The 17287-nt window shown below is 35.5% G+C and overlaps 2 protein-coding genes across 9 annotated transcripts in view; both read right to left on the minus strand.

Annotated features, from left to right (window-relative positions):
* Window positions 1–1254: 1254 nt before the first annotated feature.
* Window positions 1255–12420, minus strand: LOC307155035 (tyrosine-protein kinase receptor UFO). Of its 3 annotated transcripts, none has more exons than XM_079865339.1 (14): window positions 12226–12419; window positions 12087–12148; window positions 10221–10833; window positions 8960–9203; window positions 8358–8455; window positions 7974–8123; window positions 6707–6814; window positions 5850–5930; window positions 5577–5669; window positions 4731–4852; window positions 4467–4576; window positions 4170–4332; window positions 2759–2892; window positions 1255–2407 (listed from the first exon to the last, which is right to left on the minus strand). In XM_079865339.1, exons 1-14 carry the CDS (start codon window positions 12305–12307, stop codon window positions 2122–2124), a joined length of 2346 nt encoding a protein of 781 aa, XP_079721465.1. In that variant the 5' UTR covers window positions 12308–12419; the 3' UTR covers window positions 1255–2121. The 3 variants fall into 3 exon arrangements, with proteins under 3 accessions (XP_079721465.1, XP_079721467.1, XP_079721466.1); XM_079865341.1 differs by having other exon boundaries at window positions 1864–2407; window positions 10464–10833; window positions 12226–12384; XM_079865340.1 differs by lacking the exon at window positions 7974–8123 and having other exon boundaries at window positions 1864–2407; window positions 12226–12420.
* Window positions 12421–12696: 276 nt separating this feature from the next.
* Window positions 12697–17287, minus strand: part of ehbp1l1a (EH domain binding protein 1-like 1a) — a 37888-nt gene continuing 33297 nt past the window's right edge. For all 6 annotated transcript variants that reach the window (XM_079866712.1, XM_079866711.1, XM_079866710.1 and 3 more), the window contains 8 exons: window positions 16702–17226; window positions 16137–16188; window positions 15920–15954; window positions 15640–15751; window positions 15051–15150; window positions 14867–14940; window positions 14317–14431; window positions 12697–13851 (listed from right to left, as the gene is read on the minus strand). In XM_079866712.1, the coding sequence (XP_079722838.1) occupies window positions 13761–13851; window positions 14317–14431; window positions 14867–14940; window positions 15051–15150; window positions 15640–15751; window positions 15920–15954; window positions 16137–16188; window positions 16702–17226 (1104 nt within the window). In that variant the 3' untranslated portion in view covers window positions 12697–13760. The remainder of the gene's footprint in view (window positions 13852–14316; window positions 14432–14866; window positions 14941–15050; window positions 15151–15639; window positions 15752–15919; window positions 15955–16136; window positions 16189–16701; window positions 17227–17287) is intronic.

A 17287-nucleotide genomic window follows, 5' to 3' on the forward strand; every position in this document is an offset into this window, starting at 1 on the left:
GTTGAAAAGGATTTTACACAAAACTTGTTATTAAAAAGCATCTACCTACTGCTTATGTGTCCCTCATAACAATGCAATGACTTCAAATGTAACATTTATGCTAATTTTCATATTTGTATGCGACTGAAGTTAAAAATAGACAAATTGTGTGTCTGTGGTCTCTTTATTTTTGTTTAACCCTCTGAGCCCCTTCATTTCTGGGTCACACTTGGTACCTTTGTGCTCAAAAGTGATGGAAGCCTTGAAATGTTTGTTTTTTTTATCCCCAGGAAAATCAATGCAATATATTTTTGTTCAGTAATATTTTTTGATTATTATTTAGAATTTTGAGGGGATTTTATGATGCTATGCAATATTTATAAAATTGTATGAGCTATTTTTTTCCATTAAAATTAATATATTTTATTTCTTTTTTTTACTTTTTTTTCAAAAGTGCAATGAGTGAAGGTCTGCAAAATACTTTTTTTTTTTTTTTTAGTTAGAATAGTGCCATCTGGAGGCGCTAAAAATGAAAAACATGTGTACTGTCATGGTATCTTTATAGCTCCTTATATAAATAAATAGAGAGGCTTTTGGATTCCCAAGTTGTTGTTTTTTTAGACATAATTTCTTATTTTTATTAGGTTTTGCATTTAGATATATATTTAGACATTCTAAAAGACAACTTTTTGTCAAGGTTTACATATTTTTTTGTTAGATAAGTATCAGGTTTTGCATTATGATTACAATCAAACATTACAATTCTGTTACAAAGGAAAGAAATGGAAAGCATTTTTTGTTACTCAGTATTTAAACTATAATTGAATATCTTACAAAATGAGGAATGGATAGCGATGATTCAAAACACTTTATACAATCATTTTGCAATTAAAATGTAATTTTTGTAAAAATTGTTGATTTTATTTTACACATTTGCAAGATCGTGCTCTGTTACAATTTAACAGAGTCTGCTCTGTCTATTTTGCACGTAAAATGTTTTGGAGATTAACCCCTTCATTGCTGTATGTTTTTTTTGGTTTTGTTTGTTTGTTATTTTGTATCATGGCTGATTAGCAGTTTGTACCACCAAACGATTCTCTGAGTTTTTGTATTTTTTCGTATTTCTCATTCATTTTCTGTCTGTCATTTTTGACCTTGAAAGTGTTACTTTTATTTATTTATTTATTTCCTAATCATGTCAATGTCATAGCTAACGCGACAAAAGTCACTAAATGTCATCCCATTCCAATGAAGCAAAACAAATTCCATTAATTTCCCCTTTATTTTGACCGCAAAGTGTTACTTCTTATTTTTCATGATTCTCCTACAATTCTGAATTGACAACTAAAGAAAATAACATGTAATTTATAGGTTTGACAAAATGTTAACTCCTGCAATCTAATTAAAATTACTTTAATGATTTTTTAAAATCGTAATGCGTGATTCAATGACTCGCTAATAAAGACTTCATAAATGGTTTCATAAATGGATGAATGAGTGATTTTGAACAAATCTCTTAAATGAATGATTCAATGACTAAAACATTTGTTCAGAAGTCTTGTCGCCACCTACTGGTCTAACGATGTTAGATGTCAAATCTTGATTTGAAGCACCAAGTTACTTTCAAAAGATGATTTACTCCATTTTTTTTTTCTCAACATCAGTGTTTATATCAAAACTATAAACTGTTATCCCACTATTTCTGTGATAATTTGAATTATTGTAAGATAGAAGTTATGATACTGTGTGTTTGAAAAGACTGTTTGTGAAGCCGTTTCAAGACAACTGCTCTCTCAGGTTCAACAGCAGCGCCAACACAGATCTCAATGTTCACTGTGATCGTACTTTTCAAAAAAAAAAAAAAAAAAAAAAATCATATTCTTTAAAGTCACTTAAAATTTCTTGAGCCGTTTAATTTGTGATGTCTGGCATTTTCCAAACCTTTCAACATTTGGTATCTTTTGAAATACAAATCACAAAAATACAACATTTATAGTGTGATAGAAAAATAGAAATATGAATCACAATGAATTAAAAAACAGTTCTCTCGTTTCCTTCTAGCAATGGAAATGATATAGTTTTATATGCAAAGTTTTCTGTCATTAGAAGAACTGAAATCTCATCATAATACTTTAACATGGCCTAGTGTGGATCACACAAACATTCATTGCACAGCAGGAGTCCCTCCTCATCCAGGGACACAGAGCCAGCAACAGCTGCATGTTGGTTACACCTCTCAGTCTCCAGGGCCTCAGTGCTGTCCCGGTGACCGCTGGCCTTCTCCAGCCCCAGGTTGATGTAGTGGGACTCCCTGCTGGCCTTCAGGGGTGGAAGATCAGACAGAAGCGCTTTGAGGCTCTGGCCCAGCTCTCCGAAACCTGGCCTCTGAGAGGGATCTCTGTGCCAGCAGCTCAACATAACCTCATATCTGACAGAGAAAGAGTCAAAGGAAAAACGGAGGAGAGTAGCAGAAAAAAAGAAATCACAAAACACACCACAAGACTGAATCATCTTCCAGATCTGCAGTTTAAAAACTACTCTAACCATTTATGTTTCTAGACCATGCACAAAACATTATTATATGATATGATTTAGTAATAACTGCTGTGACGAAGGATTCCTAGAACAGACCTAAACTGTTCTTACTAACCCTGATTTCATCTTGTCGGTCTTGCAACAGACAATTGTTGGTAAAGACTTAGTCACAGTTTCCTGATAAGCAGAATAGTCTAATAATCTATATATAAAAAAAATCCGGTAAAATAGGCAAATTCCTTACAATTTGCTGTCATTGTCCCCTTGTGTGAGACGGTGTCCTTTTTCCAGCAAGTCCAGGAGCTCATAATTGGAGACACCTGGATAAGGCGTCTTCCCCCTGGATGTGATCTCCCACATGGTTATTCCAAAAGACCACTGTGAGACATAAGGAAGATCACAGTTGATAAAATAGCTTGAAGGATGTTGGTGGGTGAATCTCACAAAAAAAAACATGTCTGGGTCATATTTTTTCCGAAAAAATCGATTTCATTTAACCTTAAGAAATAATTCTGAAACAATTTCCACCCAAATAGTTTATTTTTCTTTAAAAAAAAAAAAAATGTTGTAAAATGTTTTATATATTTATATATATATATATATATATATATATATATATATATATATATATATATATATATATATATATATATATTAATCTGCTCAGTGTTTAATATTCAAAATATAATTTCTACGGGGTTTTTTTCTTCTGCTTTTGGGTGATGTACCCCATGTTCTTGAAGGGTTTTGTGAGATTCACCAGTGGTGAATTTATAATAACAAAGTACATACATAAACTATAAGTGTCAGTGTTGAAAAGTACTGTATTAAAGGGGCTACACATGTATGCAAGACTTTTCAAGTAGTAATCGCTTTCTTACTGCCAATGTGTGAACAGCTAACGAAACTTAAAAAACAAGAGCCTGTCTATGATAGACTCTAGATGGATTTTTATGTGAAAGACTCGTGACGTTTTTGCCGGGAAAATCAGATGTGACGTTTGCACTCAAGAACGTCTCTTCCACTCAGACACATGCAATGAATAGGCTTACAATGTTAATGCCGAAAGAGCTATTCTGTACTGTAATGTCAATTTGCCATGCAAAGAAAAGGGATTAATTCAAACTATAGTTCCACATAGTCAGATCTATATAGTCTCAAATATACTTTAGAATCAAATTATCATAACAGTGTAATTTTAATTAGGCAACTTCATCATGATGCCGGTGAATTTCAGAAGTTGTGCAAACATATCCACATCGCTATGATCAGATGCTTTCTTAACTGCTGTTTTCTCGCTGTCATTTTTGTTGAGCGTTTATATTGTTTTTGAGAGGAAAGCGCGCAGCACTTATTTAAATATTCATCTAAACGTGGCTCTCAGCAGGACGGCGTCGGGATGTTCATTAGCAGTATGTCGCTGCAAAGGTATTTTCAACTTCTTTAATTTTACTCATAAGCTAAGAATGAAAAAGAACTTCGCCATGAGTATATCGGGGCTTTGAATCATGTTCAGTCGCACGTTTCTGGCTGCAGTTCACTTAACGGCCACCGGTGTCGCTGTTAACAAGGGTTTCTGAATCGACACACAGTATAGCCCCTTTAATACAGTATAGCCCCTTTAATACTGTATTGGATGAGTAAATAGGACTGACCACATCACTCTTGGTGGTGAACACGTTGTCAGACACGCTCTCTAATGCCATCCACCTTACAGGCAATTTAATAGTCCAGTTATTATGCCTATAGTAGTTACTGGAATAGATCTGCTTAGACAGGCCAAAGTCAGCCACACACACACGCAGATCATCGCCCAACCTGTGAAAGTGATCCCAGCATTGGGAGAATGGGGGGGAGAATTTGTTCATTAGGTATGGCTTCTCAAAGACAATGGAAGTATTAATAGGATGTTGTTGTAAAATGTGCTCTGTGTTGCCCTCCTGTGGACTCACATGCAGTTGCGGGCAGCCAGGTCTCTGTGTAAGAAACCCTGAAGGCTGAGATACTCCATTCCTGCAGCGATGTCAATCATAAAATGTAGAAGCCTCTGATAAGGCAAACACTGAGGAGAAGAGATCAGTTTAAATGATAGGAACATATATGATCAGATTTGTGGTTATTTTACTGTTAACACTTTTATATGAAAAACAAGAGTCAAAAGGACAAGTCCATAAGAAGGTGTTGTAAATGAGTTTTTCTCGGTATGCGAGACTCACCATGGGAACATCTCCATAGCGGGTTGCTTTGAGGAAGCTGTGTAGGTCTCTATGTTTCATGAATGGAAGAATAACAAGTGGTACAATGATGGAGGCCTCTGGGTCTCGCTCTAGTGCAACCCCTGTTGGACGCAAGTATAAAATAACCTCATCAAATCTGTACTAGAGAAACTCTATGATGCACCGATTAACGATAATACGGTCTTATCCACCTTACTTTGCAACGTCGGTAAGCTATTTTCTGTGGATGTGCGAGACTTCCTATTCATTAGCTGTCAAAGATATGTATAGGCCTGACCGCTTAAGACTTCACCATTTTGGAACAGTTAAATACGTTTTTTGACTTTTTAGTATCAATATGTTAGCCTACTGTTATATATAAGCTAGTGTGCTAGCTTACAAGGTGAAAAACAAGGTGGATACATCATGTACAGTAGATCTAGCTCCATCCCTCCCAGTCAAAAGTGACCTTGACTGGCTGCTGATTATCACAGTATTGGAACGATGCCAATTACATTATTACACATTAGAGTTGCCATGATCCATTTAACTCTTACAATGGCACAACCCCCCTATAATTCAGCAGGTCAAAGACACACAGGAGGTAAAAGTCAAGCAAATCCCACTGTTACTGTTCAGCTACGGGCGTCACCAGGGGAACTAGTGGAAGTTCACACTTTGCCCTTGGCTTGGACAGACCTACAGGCCACAGATGACCAGTTGCCATGGAAACGTCTGTGCCATTTGAAATCAGGTTATCCACAATGTCCCACTCCAGCTAGACATAAATTATACATTTTAGCCTAGATACCAAACAGTAAATAATGCCGTTCAGCAGAGACATACCAAGCAATTTAACGACATTCACATGATCAAAATGCTTCATAATTTCTGCCTCCTTGAGGAACGACTCCAGATCTTCTTTACTGTAGATGGCTTCTACAATTCAACAGGAAAGTTTAATGACATTATGCATGAAAGAGGTTGATTTAATAACTGTGTAAACGACATTGTCTCAAGTGTCTAGTGCTTAATTCTAAATAAAGACAACACTTTTGAATGCATTATCAGAAATGTTCACTGTCGTTTGCTCTCTGCACTACATACACACACACACACCTTTTGAGGTTTTCACAGCCACTCTGATATCTTGTCCTTTTTGAGGAGAAAATATGCCTTCATAAACGGCCCCAAATTCTCCTGCAGATAGAGAAATTCCAGTATGAAAATTCATTTTGACACTCAAACTGTTTCTAATTGAATTGTTCCTTAAATATGAACTTTATGTAACTTAAAATAAAATAACTTAAGAACAGTTATTAAAAATCTTTTAAAAAAATGTCTATAACTTATATGAATGTATATGTGGAAGTGTAGGCCTACTACCAATCAAAAGTTTGGGACAGTTAGGACTCTTAAATAAATTGAAAATTGAAAAAAAAAAGAGTGTTTATTTGAAATGGAAATCATTTGTAATATTATAAATGACCCCTAAACTTTTGAACAGTAGAGTTTATCTTATAGGTCTTATAACTGGTTACCATTTCATTTAGGTTTATATCATGTCACATTGATTTTTCTTTATTGGTCGTCATTTATGATTTCAGAAACAGTAGTGGCTAAAAGTGATGTCTGGAGGGGATTGGTTTGTGGATTTGATTTTAATGACCCTACAAGTTTGAATAAACCATCAAAATAGAGGAAAATATTTAGTATTTGCATGCGTTCATAATTTCTTTGTATGACAGCCTGGCCCAAAAATATGGCATGTTCCACCGCGTTATCACAAATGAAATAAAAATTACTTAAAGCACAACTACACATTTTGCTTACAATCTTAAACTTAAAAATCTTTTTAATCATTTGAATAAAGGGCAAATATGTAAATTTTCCTATGCCGGACATCACTTTTGGCCCCTACTGTATGTATAATACTGCTAACAAGAGACCTAGGGCAAATTTAAGTCAGTTTATACCTTTCCCAAGTATTCGACACATTGTCAACTTTGTACGATCCACCAGCACATCTTGAAGACCGCACAGCATATCACTCATTCCTTCCAACATCTGAACTGAGCCCGACACTGACAGAGACAATAAGAAAACCAATTATCTATGATAGATCTGTCTTAAACTGTGCTCAGAGTTGCCAAGATACCAAAGCCTGCATTTAATTCAATATGAACATTTCTCACCAAATTATAGAGCTAATAATTGTATGATTTTGTACTCTTAAGGCCTGTTCACACCAAGAATGATAACTATAAAGATAGGCTATATTAATGTCCAATATAGTTTTGTTTGTTCTAAACATTTGCTGCAATTTCCTCGTCTGCAGCTTTAAATGTCCCAGCTCTTTAAAGCAGGATAGATTCTGATCAGCGGTCAATGTTTTTACCATTTAGCAACTAAAATATCATTCTGAAAGTGATTCCATCGTTCCTCTGTGCCATTATGCGCCAAAAAGTCGTACTTTTTACCATTATCTTTAGTGGTGGTGTGAACTTCTATATTTAAAACGATTTCACAACTATATTTATATTATTATCGTTACAGTTAGCATCCTTGATGTTAACAGGCCTTTACTGTGTAAAAACTATGTAAATATTTCATGACATTTCAACTATTTAAATAAACAAATGTGACCCTGGACCACAAAACCATCACATGGGTCACATGGGTGACCCATGTGTTAATGGGTCAGTTTGGGTCAATCTGAAATTGAGATTTATACATCATATGAAAGCTGAATAAATATGCTTTCAATTGATGTATGGTTAGGATAGGACAATATTTGGCCGAGATACAACTATGTGAAAATCTGGAATCTGAGGGTGCAAAAAAATCGAAACATTGAGAAAATCGCCTTTAAAGTTCTCCGTTTATGTTCGCGATTGTGCTGCATTCACTCACAAAAATAAATGTTTTATATATTTACGGTAGGAAATTTAGAAAAATATCTTCATGGAACATGATCTTTACTTAATATCCTAATGATTTTTGGCATAAAAGAAAAATCGATCATTTTGACCCATACAATGTATTGTTGGCTATTGCCGCAAATATACCCGTGCGACTCGTGACTGGTTTTGTGATCCAGAGTCATAAATAATGTTAAAGTTCTTCTAAAGGTCCCTTGGTAAGAGGTGTTTTCACTGCTGGTAACACACTTGGTCTGAGGTTTGAATGTCTAGATGAAAGTACAGAAATCAATTGAAACAGTGCCTTATCACTCAGGCATACTTGTGTGTTCCTGCTGAAGCGGGACAGTATGCAGTCGTTCATATCCACAACCACCCTGAGATGCTCCCTCTCCATGTGTTGAACTTCTGGGAGGACGAGGCCTATATTCGCCACTATGATTTGCTGCATTTTTGCTGCCCTCCCAATAAGCTGCATGAAAATGATTATTTTAATTGTGAAAACTTTGACAGCTGTGATCACAAATACTTTGAGCTTCTTAGGGATTTGCAAGACCCCAAATTATACTCTTCCTGTGGGCCGAAACCTATCTTTGTAAATAGAATTGTTTCTATTTATTTTTTTCTTAAGGATTTTTTAGGAGAAACACAACATTTATCCTAATTATTCATGCATTATAAGGCGGTGAAACAGATGAAGACTCACTATTGACCAGCTCAGAGTCAGCTGTGTGTTCTTGTTGTTTAGGACGTTGATATCGAGCCACACCAGACCTGGATACGAGCTCTGTTTCTTGACCCCCACTGAACACACACACACACACACACACACACATCAGGAACAAAACAGTCAATATATTCTATGCAAATATATAAATATATAAATAAATAAATAAATAAATAAATAAATAAATAAATAAATATATATATATATATATATATATTATGCACATTATCCCTTCACTTACAATCAAACTATTGTCATGCTAAAATGTCATGCAAACTAGTTTTAGCTCAGAGCCACAAACAGACTAAACAAATGTAAACCTACAGAACCAGAGAAGTGTCTGTATTGTAGAATCAACCAATCACATGCTTCCCAGGTCAAACTGGACATTTCTTAGTCATTATTCAGTGTATATAATCTGTATAAAGTGTACAGTGTATCATTACATCTCTTACAGTCAAAATATACTGCTTTTACAAACATTTAGTATAAAAGCAGGATGAAATTACCATTTCCCAGAGATTTTGAAGGATGGAGACTGTTGTAAATGCATAAACATCTGCATTTTCAACGAATTTTACCTGAGCTTGTGACGCCTTACAAAGATGAATACAGCAGCTATGAGAAGAAACAGGACGCCACACACGAGAACAGCAGTTAGGACAGGGAAGAGTCCCGGCCTGGAATCAGTTTTTGGGTCAGGACTGGAACCTGCTATTGGGACAGGCCTGGAATCAGCTTTTGGGTCAGGACTGGAACCTGCTATTGGGACAGGCCTGGAATCCGCTATTGGGACATGAGTGGGCCTTGTGAATGGATCTCTTCCTGAAACACACACATATACATGGGTAGTTGCTGTAGTAAATGAGCTCAAAGGGGAAATATTAATAATTAATCATAACTTGTTACAATTAATTATTCATATTTGGATCAGTTAATCGGATTAACTTGATGTAGCTAAATTAATATTGCAATCAACTAATCAGTTTGCCCAGCGAACACTCAGTATTGATTATTTATTAATTCTAAGAAAGGGTATTTTCTTAGAATTACGGCCACAGAAAAAAACCTCTTTCTTAGCATGTCCAGCTCTTAGAGCGTGAAGCAAGACCAGGAATCGTTTAAGTGGCAGAATCAGGGAACTCGCATGTAATGTGCACAAAGTTTTATGAACTAAATAACTTCATATATGAAAGAACCGTCAGCTTCTGATTTCAAAGCACCTGAGGAATTCACTGCTTATCCTAAACCTCCCCTTGTGAAAAAGAAGTGTGCTTTATTGCATTGAAAGCGTACTTTTTGTGTACTTCAAATCTTCAAAAAGTGCCCTTGCAGATAATATAATATAATTAAAATGAAAGGCCACTTAAGTATACTTAAAGAGAATAAACTTTAAAAGACAATATTTCTTAACACAAATAAGAGCACTTTTTCAACATGCACTTTGTAATAATGTCTTGTCAAGTTTTACTTCAAGAAAGTACACTTTCAGGAAAGGGATCTGTGCTGGGGCTTTTTTAACCACTGAGGACACTCTCTCCTCCCATGGGTCAGTGAGCAATAGTTGCAATAGTTTTTCCTTCATTATTGTGAAGTATATCCTAATGAAACGGCTTCTCGAACAAGAAAAAATGTTGGGCAGGACTTGATTTTGTCCATTGGGATTTAACTGGATCATTGTGGTTTGCTATTGGTCGATATCATGTGAGTGACAGGTTGCCCCGCCCTCGCGCCGTCTGATATGACGGTTTCATGCCGACTTCATTTTTTTGTTTACCTGAGAAGAATTCGAAACACAAGATGCTTGACTAATATATATATATATATATTATTTTTTTTTACCTTTGCAACTGTTTCCGTCAGTTTCGTGTCCTGCATCACAGACACATGACCCCTGCGGTGGTGGACCCCACGTCCCGTTTGATCGACACTCCATCTGCGGGCTAGAGATCTCCACAGAACCGTTCACACACACTCCTCTCCTCAAACCTCCTGCTACCGTTTCCTCAAACTCCATTTGGTTCCATGCAAATGCTGGACATTTCATGAAGAACACCTGGATCGAAGCAATGTAAGTGCACTTACCGCTGTAAGAAAATCCCAGGCGAAAGCCATTCTGAGAGATCTTTCCCAAATTAAGGTTCTTAGCATGGCTCAGGTTCTCATCCTGAGGAACAGTACCGGGAGGAAATGGATGCGCGACTCTGATCCCGATAACAGGTCTTTCTGGTCTTCTAAAGTCCTGATTCTGAGCTTGGTTAGATTCTCGCACATAGATATATAGAGGGTTCTGGTCCTCTTGGGCAAAACTTAGGTCAAGTAGAAACTCTTGGGCATCTTGTTTGGGGATCCAGTTGGTCCATAATATTTTGGGATTTGTTCTGAAATCGGGGTTACAAGCTTGGTAGATCGAGTGTGCATAGTCCTTTCCAAGCTGCATTCGTGTTTCCTTCCACTTACATTGACCAAAAGAGAAGCGAATTGTTATTTTGAATTAAAAAAAAAAAAAAAAACCATTTACCTATATTAAATAATTCATCTGTTGACATGTTTTAGTTGGTCTATTATCTGTAGCCTACATTAAAATACACACTACTATTCAAAAGTTTGAGGTCAATAAGATTATTTATTTTTTGAGAGAAATAGGCTACTTCAATTAATAAGGGAGCGTTACATTGATCAAAAAGACATTTATAACGTTACAAAACATTCATATTTCAAATAAATGATGTTCTTTTTTTAAACATTTTATTCAAAGAATCTTAAAAAAAAAAAAAAAAAAGTTTCACGATTTCCAGAAAAATATGAAACCGTTTAGAAACTGTTTTCAACATTGACAATTGTAATAAGTGTTTCTTGAGCAGCAAATCCGCATATTAGAATGATTCATGTGACACTGAAGACTGGAGTAATGATGCTGAAAATATAGCTTTGATCACAGGAATAAATTACATTTTAAAACAATAATTAAAATATCAAACTATTTTACAATATTACTATTTTATTGTATTTTTATAAAATAAATGCAGGCATCCTTGGTGAGCACAAGAGACTAAAAACTTTTTTTTTTAAATGACTGACCCAAAACATTTGAACTGTAGTGTATTGTATTTATATAAATTAAACAAATAGTAATAAAAGTAGCTTATACAAATATTTATAAAATTGGGTAATTCCCGGAAATGGGTGCCTTTTTTATTGTGAAAAGACGAGTCATTTTCTTTCTTAACATTTTATCAGAAAAATATGTTTTTTAGATGTTAATACTGTAGATGGCTCTTCATATGCATATTTTATATAGTAATTTTTTTATGAGATATATATATAATGATAGCTATTCCTTAAATTATAGCTTAAAAAAGTAACAGAGTTGACAATTTATTTACCTTTAACTATACTAGCCAATGCCATGCTAGCCATACTAGCAACTATACTTGGTCATGAGACCATAATACATTTATTATAAATATAATTATTACTGATGTATTTCTACAGACATCCTGTTATATATAAAATAGTTAGGCATGGAATTTTTGTAGAAGTATTAAGAAAATGCATAGCCTATTATAAAACATAGTAAAATTTACCAGCCTTTCATTGTTCAAGTCATTGTTTAAAGGAACAAAAAAAAAAAAACAAAAAAAAAAACTATTTTTGTGGAATAACTCATTAGAAAATAACTAGGTAAATAAATAAACTGCCACTTACAGCTTTTGGTGGTGAAAATGTCCATTGTAGTATGCTCTGTTCGCTTGAATCAAATATTTCTTCTAAAAAAAAAGTCAATTTTTATATTTATTTATTTCATTTCCATAATAAAAGCACTGCTATGAAACCTTAGTCTTACCTCTGATTGGTGTTAACTGTGCTGTGGTGACAATCCATAAAATGCTAAATAAAAATAATAATATATTGAAAACCAGGTTCATTTTCGTCTTCTTCCTTTATACTGACAAGCATAGAGGTTTGTATTTTTCCCCGTTTACTTCCTAATAGAGTCGAAAGTTTCAGTTCAGAGTTAACATGAGCACACGCGCGAATGAATCATCGTTTATAAAAAAAAAAAATCATATTGACTTTTGCTATGACAGTATTTATATATAGTTTTAGAGAACTCGCCTTTGATTATGAAGTGAAACTTCTGTTCTGCACTTTCTGTTACTGAAATCCAGAGCCGATGGGAGTCTTGGGAATTTCTGCACGTACTGACGATGACCGCATGCTTCCCTTAAAACTAAACTGCAGAATACTTGTAAACATGTAGACTACTTTTGTACATAGATGTTTTGCTCAATCACAACCAAGTTTGGATGCAAAAGAATCTTAAAACGATTTTATTTCCCAAAGACACGTCAACTGTATTGTATTAGCTGACATCAGGACTTTTCAAAAGCAATTCACTGTGCAACCCAATACAAATAACATCCAATTATAACATTTCAAACAAGGTGTAAACAGGGCCAAAGATAATATCAATGCAAAGAGCTGAAAAATCTCTAAAACAACCAGTCACTCAGAAATAACCAACACACACACAAACACACACACCCACACACTCTTTAAGGGAGAAATTCTTGTGAAGTGGTTATTCACTGCTGAGAGTACATCTGCTTCTGCATTCTGTACCATTCATGGATGAAAGATGATGTTACATAATTATAATCCCAAAAATGACTTTTTTCATTCAGATACTTTAAAACAAAATTCTAACACTCAAAGTGCATGCACACACTCTCTTTGAACGATTCTATGCATTTATGCTATGCATTATACATGTCCTATGATATTATAGGCTTCTTAAATTAGAACAGGCAACTCCTGTAACAGTATTTGGTGAGGGATCATATCAGGCAATATATGGAGAAATGTTGTGCCAAATGTTGTCTGTGTTGTCGACATTTATTTATTTATTTTTGCTGCATTTTAGTTTATTTAAACATATGACTTGCATAACAGAATGAAATCTCCTCTTTAATATTGCCTGATCCTTCTTTCAAACTCCGCAAACGTATAATATTTTACCTAGTTTGACATGAGATATCTTGAAGTTAAATAATGAAGTAAATAACACTGCAAAGGCCACATGTACTATATTATTTTTTACTGAAAACGTAAAACAAGAAGTGTTGTCAGAACACTGTTGACCAACTCTTAACTTTTTCAAACTAAATATTCTGAGACTAAAATGTCTCTAAAAGGAAACAACTCTTAATTTATCTGAAATGAGCATTCGTGCTGCTCAAACTTTTCAATATGAGGACTGAGGATGAATCTAGTCACAGTCTCCATATATTGTAATGTCTGGTCCACACACACCTCAATAGTCCATCATCTCAGTGTTTAAAGGGACAGTCCTGTATAAAAGCAGGTGCACCGCATCCCTCACTGTAACACACACTTCTCTTTCCGACTTCCATACTTCCTGCGTCTCATTTCTAGACCTCTCTCCAACCTCTCGTCCTCTTCAAGAGCCCTTAAGGAGAGAAAAAGAAAGAATGAGAATAAGTCAGACTAGACCCGCGTACGGCCGTTAACGGAAGCCAGTGATTATAGTTTATAAAGTTATATAAATGGATATTTTTCTTTCAAAAACATCTCACTTCGCTTCAGAAGGCCTTTATTAACCCCCTGGAGCCGTATGGATTACTTTTATGATGGATGGATGCATTTTTACAGGCTTCAAAATCTCAAGGGCTACTCAATCCCATTATAAAGATGGGAAGAGCCAGGATTTTTTTAATATAGCCTGTGTTTGGCTGAAAGAAGAAAGTCATATACACATACGATGGCTTGAGGGTGAGTAACTTATGGGATAATTTTCATTTTTTGGTGAACTAACCCTATAAAACTCTGATATTCTGGCTGTTTTACACAGAAGAGTTAGACCAGGAATTCACAGAGAGCACAGAGTATATGTTGGTATCTGAATGAACCTCACCCTCTCTCTTTGGCATCTATGTCATGAACAAGCTCGTCCCTCTTGTTGACTAAAGACACCAGCTCCTGCAACAACAGCTGCTCTCTGGTTTTATGAGCCTGGGTTTTCTTCCATTCTTCAAAAGAAAGACAAAAAACATGGATAATGAAGATATTTAGCCTCATGCTACTGATGAAACTACTTTATGAGTGGCAAAACATCTTTAATATGTATAAAAACATTTCTCGGTCGGTCAGAGTGATTTTGCCAAGTAAGACATGTTCCTGGATCAACATATTTAGTTGATCCTGGAACAACATTCCTGCCTGAAAATGTAGTCCTAATCCTATCCATACCCATAGCTTATACCTAAAATCATACGGAAATGAGAGGCGAATCACACTGATGTAGAAGCATCTAACCCTGGTTGTAAGCCTAAACTAGACATAAACTCTAAACTTGTCCCTTAAATCTGATTGGTTGTTTGGAATGATGTTCCAGGATTAAAAAAGATGTTGTACTCGGTGAAATCACGTTCAGCAATTCTTAGAGATATAGTTCTCGATTTTACCTTCCACAGCCATTAGATCTTGCAGTTCTTTCTTCAGCAGCTCAAACCTCCTCTCCAAATCTTGCTCTTCTTGTCTGTCACACAGAAGGAATGATAAATGTTCAAATGATTCCTTAGAGACCATCATCTAAATGAGTAAAGTGGAACACACAAAGTAACCGTGAATAGGTGTGAAAAGACATACAGTAACTGTAGATGGTCTTGTCTCCTGATCAAAGCGTTCTTCTTGTTGACCAGGGTAAACCACTCCTGGATGAGTATCTCTTCTTCTACACGATCACTACCTGTAAGTGCATGAATGATAAAAGCATTTAAATTGATAGCAAAGCTAAATTTACAGCTTCTTAACTCCAGTCTTCAGAAATCATACTAATATGCTGATTTGGAGCTCAAAACACGTTTCTTCTAGTTAGCAATGTTGAAAACAATTGTGCAAAAAAAGGAATTTTCAGGATCCTTTGATGAATAGAAAGTTCAAATAAACAGCAATTATTTGAAACAGAAATCATTACTCTGCTCAATTTTTCATCCTTGCTGAAATAAATATTAATTTCTTTAAAAAAAAAGAAAGAAAATGTGTACACAGTAGTGTACACTACCTTTCAAAGGTTTGTGGTCTATTTAACAACGAATCCTGTATATATATATATATATATATATATATATATATATATATATATATATATATATATATATATATATATATATATATATATATAAAATATATTGCTTGGTAAAAATAGGCACTCTAACTACTGTACTCAGTGACTTACCAGATTCCATAAGTCTTCTGAGTTTCTTCTCCACAATGTCTGCTCTGTGATCTATCTGCCTCTGTTCAGCCTCCAGCGCCTGCATCTCGCCAAGTACATATTGACTGATATCCTGCAAATTGAAATACACATCATAAAGTCTCAAACCCATGTATATGCATTCGCAACTTTTTCAAATATTGGTTTGGAGCCTAACATGTATAAACCAAACTATGTAAGACTTGGCAATATTTCAACTGATGTTAATCATCAAGTCACAAATAGAAAATCAATGAATGACCTGCTTGTCTCTTGCAGTGGCCTCTTCAACAATTTCTACGTTTCCAATACAAGCAAGAGAGAAGAACATAGTCAACAACATTTCACAATAGTTTACAATACAAAAACAGAATTTTGTTCATAAATTCTTACACTCTGCAGAAAACATGTTCAGCCTAGGTTATCAATTTGACAGTGTAAAAAAGTCTTTGAAAGGTGTGTTCTGAGTGAAATCTTACGGGACTCTGAACCTCCTCTGGCTGCCTCGGTTTCTGCTTGGACTGATGCAGTCTGGGTAAAAACATCATAATGTACAGCAGCTCAGTAATATAATACCGTTTATACAGATTAACCAGTTATATGATCATTGAAAAATAATTACTCTCAAAGACGGAAAAATTATATAGTACGCTATACATAATACAACCCAGCTTCAAAAACAATATATCTCTCATATTATTACAATTTAAAAGAAATGTTTTCTATATCAGTATCTTTTGAAATGTAATTTATTCCTGTGACGTCAAAGCTGAATTTTCAGCATCATTACTCGATCATTTAGCATCACACGATCATTCAGAAATCATTCTAATAGGCTGATTTGATGATTTGTGGAGAAGCATGTGAGGTTTGCCATCATAGGATTAGATTACATTTTAAAACATATTAAAAGAAAACATTTATTTAAAAATTTTCATGATATTAATGTTTTGTATTTTTGATCAAATAAATGCAGTCTTGGTGGCATAAAAGTCTTCTTTATCTCAAACTTTTGACTAGTAGAGTATGTTTTTAATGTTTTACCTCGGTACTGCTCTGCTGTTCGTGTGGTTCGGGCTCATCCAATGACTCTCCCCGCAGCTTCGATCTGCGTTTTTTTACAAGATCTGCATCCTTGACGTGAGAAAAAGCTTTTGCGGCGTGAGTTCTAGGTGGTGCCACCGGAGGCTGTGCAGACCCTGAATCTCCAGCCTGGCTCAGGCCCTGCGTTCGCTTCATTCTTGGAGGTGGAACCAAAGCACCGGCCTTTCCCTCCCTTTCAGGGAAGCTTCCGTTGGTCTCTAGAGTGAGTCCGCTGCTCTGAAGCCTTTCGGCACAGTAGCGAGCGGCGGCTTCGGGATCGGCTTCCTCCCTCTTTTCACCAACAGCATAACTGGACTCGCTGCTGTTCTTCTCGATCTGAATGACACTGAGCTCCTGGCCCATGAAACAAGTGCGGATCTGGTTGAGATACGTCATCACGATGAGCCTGTCAGGAACTGCCAGCAGCACCATGTCAGTGGGCTCTATCAGCCTGGAGATGCCCAGTTCAGCAAAGCCATCAAACGCCTATGAAGAGAAAAATCTTTATTTTTTACCATTTCCTGATCACAAGGAGAAAAAAAAAGTT

This window comes from Squalius cephalus (genome assembly GCF_949319135.1).
Source record: "Squalius cephalus genome assembly, chromosome: 3".
Classification (NCBI taxonomy): domain Eukaryota; kingdom Metazoa; phylum Chordata; class Actinopteri; order Cypriniformes; family Leuciscidae; genus Squalius; species Squalius cephalus.